Source organism: Aedes aegypti, chromosome 1 (assembly GCF_002204515.2).
Source record: "Aedes aegypti strain LVP_AGWG chromosome 1, AaegL5.0 Primary Assembly, whole genome shotgun sequence".
NCBI lineage: Eukaryota > Metazoa > Arthropoda > Insecta > Diptera > Culicidae > Aedes > Aedes aegypti.
In genome coordinates this window covers 36177361-36182758 of record NC_035107.1, presented here as the reverse complement: position 1 = coordinate 36182758, position 5398 = coordinate 36177361, and the positions used below count along the sequence as shown (strand labels likewise).

General features: G+C 39.2%; 1 protein-coding gene across 1 annotated transcript; it reads right to left on the bottom strand.

Annotated features, from left to right (window-relative positions):
- Positions 1-2696: 2696 nt before the first annotated feature.
- On the bottom strand, positions 2697-4829 carry LOC110674399 (phosphatidylinositol-glycan biosynthesis class W protein-like). The gene is given in 5 exon segments (XM_021838655.1): positions 2697-2940; positions 2942-3565; positions 4295-4452; positions 4455-4639; positions 4641-4829. Coding segments are annotated over 5 exon segments (1203 nt in total). The 5' UTR covers positions 4766-4829; the 3' UTR covers positions 2697-2829.
- Positions 4830-5398: the final 569 nt, after the last annotated feature.

Below are 5398 nucleotides of genomic sequence, written 5' to 3'. Positions count from 1 at the left end.
TTTGCGATTACCAGTCACGTTAAGGACATATTTATTGCAACCATCTGTCATGTTAAAGACAACCAAATACCAAACCAAATACAATCACCAATCGCGGTAATAATATTTTTTTTATTGCAACCACCAGTCACGTTAAAGACATTTTTTTTGCATTGCATACACCAGTTGTGTTAAAGACATTTTTTCCATAGCAACCACCCGTCGCGTTAAGGACATTTTTTTCAAACATGTTATTATTGTTTTTTTTTAACATGGCGTTTATTTAGAAATAATAATGAATTAAGTAGATTTGAATAGTTTGGATCGCACCGGTTATCGACACAAATTTCACCGATTCAGTATGCTTCACACTCAACTTGTTCGGTAAACATTACGGGATGTACTGAAGCAAATAGGAAAGAAAACTATCATGTGCATTATTGGTCAAATTTGACCAAAACATCGATAATACTGAATCGAATTAAAATTCGATTCGTCGAATCGATTCGTTTGTTTAATCGAATCCTTTGTATCGATTTTTTTGAAATCGATTCGATTTTTTTTTCACTCGTAAGCAAATTTACAAGAACAACGACTCAAAATAAGATCAAATCCCTTGCATTAGGATTTTATGTTGTTTCAACATAAAAAAAATCGATTGATTGGAACGAAAAATCTACTTTTGGAACACCAATTCAAAATCGCCCATGGCTAGGAATATTTGCACACACTAACACTCATTTTTCACTCTATTTTACTTTATTGAAATTATTTCGTTTTTATTTGAAAGCAGGAGAGATAAGATATAGAAATGTGTGTATCATCACAGAAGAAACGATTAAATGATCACATACAACCAAAGCGAAGTTTTTTTATTATTTGCACAGTTGATAAATGTCACGGGAGTTTGTTTTTCGATTGAAATTACTAATTGATAAATTATTCAAATTGATGTATATTCATGAAAACCACTAATAACTTTAACACTTTACTTCTCTTTTGAAAAATCACATTATTGTACAAATTATACTTAATTATTCGATATTTTTTTTATACACGTTTTGTACGGATTCAATTGACTTCTGCAAAAAAAATAGTTCAGTTCCTAACGTTATTCTTTTTCCGTTCAACCTATGCAGAAAATAGATCCCTGGTAAAAGCAGAATGCGCTCTTCATAACTTAGATGAATAAGCTCGAAATGATCATAGTCTTTAAATCGGATAAAATAGATGAAACACTTTCTTTTACATTTTAATATTTCCATCGAAGCAATCTGTTTGAATTCAAATGCAAAACAAAATATTCACTTCAAAGCCTGCATCGCGCAACTCAAATAGTTGAGGTGATGCTGGTGTTCAATAAGAGCATCAACAAGAACAGAGAGAAACATTGTTGCTTCAACGAGTAGTGAAGCGGCTAATACATATACATGTTATATTTCCTCTTCAATCAGTTTTCTCTTATTCATAGAAAATACCACATTGCTGTTTACTTACAGATATATGCCTTTTTATCAGATTCAAACTTCACTCCACAATCACTCTGAATACATATTTTCACACGCGGTTTAAGAAGCACTCGACACAAACACTTTTTCTAGTGGACACTCCCGCTTGCTAACGAATCCAGGCTCTCCAGGAAAAACGAAAATTTATTTAAAACTCCTGGCAGGATCGCCAAATGTGAAGCTCAGAATCGTTGTTGGCAAGCGGGAGCACCACGAAGAACCTTGCATTCCATTCTGACATTACTATAGGAGTGAGGTGTCGAAGTTGTGCCATGCCTACTAGATTGTTTGATGTCCGATCCGATGCTACATTTTCGAAGTTCTTTCAACAGGCTTTTAATTGTCAACCATCATAACAGGGTTGGAAGACAAGATCTATGACAATGTTCATTCAGTACCACACAGATGGTTGACTCGTCTCTAGGTTATTAACGGTGTGCTAAGGTTTCGAGTATCTTTAATGATTTCATCATAATTTTATATATTTTTTAACATAGGCTTTTCTTTTGAGTTGTACTGGTATCATTCGTATCGGCAATAATTCAGCTTATATTTTCATTGGGAATTTTACCTTCTTTAAATCATCGGCAGTTCCTTGTAGTTATACTGATAAAACCAATATTCGCATTACACGTGCTTAAATTTTCATAAGAGATTTTTCCTTCTTTGATCATAGGCTATTCTTTTAAGAGCGAAGTATTTTCCACAGTTATTGGAATTTAGGCTCATTTATAAAGAGTCTATTTCAAAATATATTTCTTTAGCACGACGGTTTACTTAGGTGAGATGTCTTCCTCCTCCAAGATTACGATTGCAACATGTGAACTAAACTCTGTACCGTTGCTTGCGTGGAGCAGTAAACCGAACGACACAGTGAACCCTTACGTCGAAGAAGCTCACTGGTTTCTCCGTTGTGAAAAAAGAAACAATCTCTTGTAGTTGCTAGAACTATGAAATATTTTACTTAATACGATTCGACAGATCGAAGCAACCCGATTCAGCAGAAGGACGATTAAGTTGCGAACCGTTTGAGATACTGTCAGAGGCCTGCAAGACTACAAATGCGATGCGAAAACCTCTGCTGGCAGTAGGGCGGTTCAAATTTTAAAAATGTTTGAAAATCCAATCTCCCATACATTCCTTACCATCCTTACCATAAAAATTGAAATTTTCAGCTTTCTAGGTGGTGATTTAAAGGTGGCCCAACGACAAAGTAGGTTTATATCCAGCTTTTTACGCTGGCTATAAAACTGCAAGGGGTGATTCGATTTTGACGGTTCTTGACTTCACATTCTATAGCGTGATCTTAGTAAGCTATGTTTTTGAATTGTTGATCGAGCTGTCAACAATTTTCACTGTATTTGTTTTGAAGTCCATGTGACAGTGTTGGGTGCGTTGTCGGTTCCTCGAGTCTCACGTAGTAAAAGTAGATCTCGAGCAACAAGAAACGGCACACTCATCGTCGACCCGATAGACAGGATCCAGAAAACGTATCCCATGTTGGCCAATCGTCGGGAAACTCCGAACATATCCTCGCAAACGTCGATCATCTTCCAGCAGACTCCAGCAATGATACTCAGCTTTATCGCCTGTCGGAGGAACTTCTTAACGGGTTGAATCTCCACCGATGGCCGCATAACCGAGCCGATGTATGTTGAAGCCAGATACAAGGCCACATACCCTGGAACCGATGCCAGACCTTCCTGATTGGCATCCAAGAAATTTACTCGTCCTATTTCTTCGTTCAGAACGTAACGCGACTCGCCAAGGTGCAACATCATCTCGTGGCAGCACAGCACCGTTATGGCAATGATCTTGGCTATCTCCGGTTCCTTTTCAGCGTCCATGATCAGTGTTCCGCAGAATTTCACGATCGCCAGGGTAAGGAAAAAGTTCCAATGGACACCATATTCCGACACGTGCTGTTGATAATCGATCTCCTGCGTCACGAAGAATCGAGCTACTCCCAGCACGCACAACGGCAGACATCCCACCAGGACGTCATTCACCCTAGTCAAATACGATCTCCGTTCCGGATCAGCCTTGTACACGATTCCATTGCTGAAGACATTTTTTTTCTCTGTTCGGATGCGCCACTGTGACCAGTATTTAGATCTATTGTGGCATTACCCGTATCCTTAGTGTATAGTGCATGTCGCATTACCCCATTTCCATTGATAGGTAATGAAGCATCGATTTCTGTACAGTTTTTGTTTTGATTCCTCAGATATTGATAGAAATCAACTATGATGAAAAGGTCCCGCTATTTACACCCTTCATAGAAATTTACATCTCAGCGAAGGCGCGCCCCTTAGCAAACATAATCGATTAAATTTCTAAGGAACCAAATCGGTACTACTGATATTTGACCATGCAACGGAACTCTAGTCCCATCCTTGTTTCGCTTTTAGTTTAGTCCCAGAAAAATACTAGCAAAAAGGGGCTTTATGCTAGCAGCAAAACCGAATCAAGCTAGAAAATTTGTTTGGTAATCTGAATTCACGTGATTCCTTGAATTACCAGTACTTACAGTCCTTGTTGAGTTAATACTCATGATTGTTGTCCTGGCTTCAAGTGTAGTCTCGGAACTGACCAACTCCGAGTCTTTAACCATCGGCTAGGTAAAATAGATTAATTTTCAGAAACTGTTGTCAGTAACAAGGACTTTGTACCGCGAATCCTTGAATAACCAGAACATATTACCCTAGCCCGACAAACAAGATGAGACTAGAGTTCAAATTGGTAGATCTTACCCCGTAACGCACCACGAAAAGATGATCTACCCGCGTTACGGGTATGCTGAAAACATACAATCTCACCCCAACATCCATCAGCCCAAACCCGAACGTCTCCGTCTTGGCCAAATCCCGCGGAAATATCTGGAAGTCCACCGCCACGATGCATACGGTCGTCATCAGGTTTATTAGGGCCCGGGTGGCACTCATGAACTGCGGCCGCCTTCCCGCACAAACGGCGTCAGGTGGGTTTTGTTCTTCATCTGGTGCACGACGGAAATTCCGGTTACCAGGGCCAATGTCACTGCAATGTTGACCACCAGCTGGTGCAGAACGGTGACCATCAGGAGAAAGGGCAACACCACCAGTGAAAACTCCATGGCGAACCGGCCGGTAATGTGGGCGGTCGATGCCACGGAGCTGGACGGTGTGGACGATGGTAAAATACGACGGAACGATGTGCAGGAAAACGTTCAGCGCCGAGGCGTCGTTGTTGTTCTGCATGGAGCTTTCGTGTAGGGTTTTGTACTCGAGCGGGTCCATGTTTCCGCTCGACGGGAGTTACGGGTTTGAACTATTTTATGATTAAATTTACTAAAATGATAACTTTTTTTCACCAGTTTCTTTGCTAATAAGTTTTCACCTGATTTCGCCAAACCTAAAAGAAAAGAACCATTATTATAAGATTAAGAAAATAGGAAACAAAATTGAATTTTCTTCGAACTCAGCTAATAACAAAACGAAAATATTTGACGTTACCCTGTCAACATGAGCCTATGCATGCTATAAAATGTTTGACTTTTACTGTGCGCTCTGTTTTCAAGTTGCCCGTGAGAGAGAGCGAGACAGCACCAACACACGGCGCACAGTAAAAGTCATGAGAACAAAAGAATTTATGGCACGTACAGAGGCTCATAAAAATAATCATAAATCGCAAAACTTACTTCGACCTTGCTATAAGAATTATGGTGTGAGCAGGAAATGTCAGAAAGGGGTGATTCAATGTTTATAGCAAGCTAGCGTAAAAAGCTGGATAAATTTTGAAAAATGTCCCAAACACGTTAGTACTGTAATGTAAGTAAAACTTATCATCCCGTAGTGAAAACTCGTTCTTTAAGTGTTATAGAAGAATTTTGCTGAAGAAACAAATGCCTTTTAAGCTAATTTTGTTTGGGA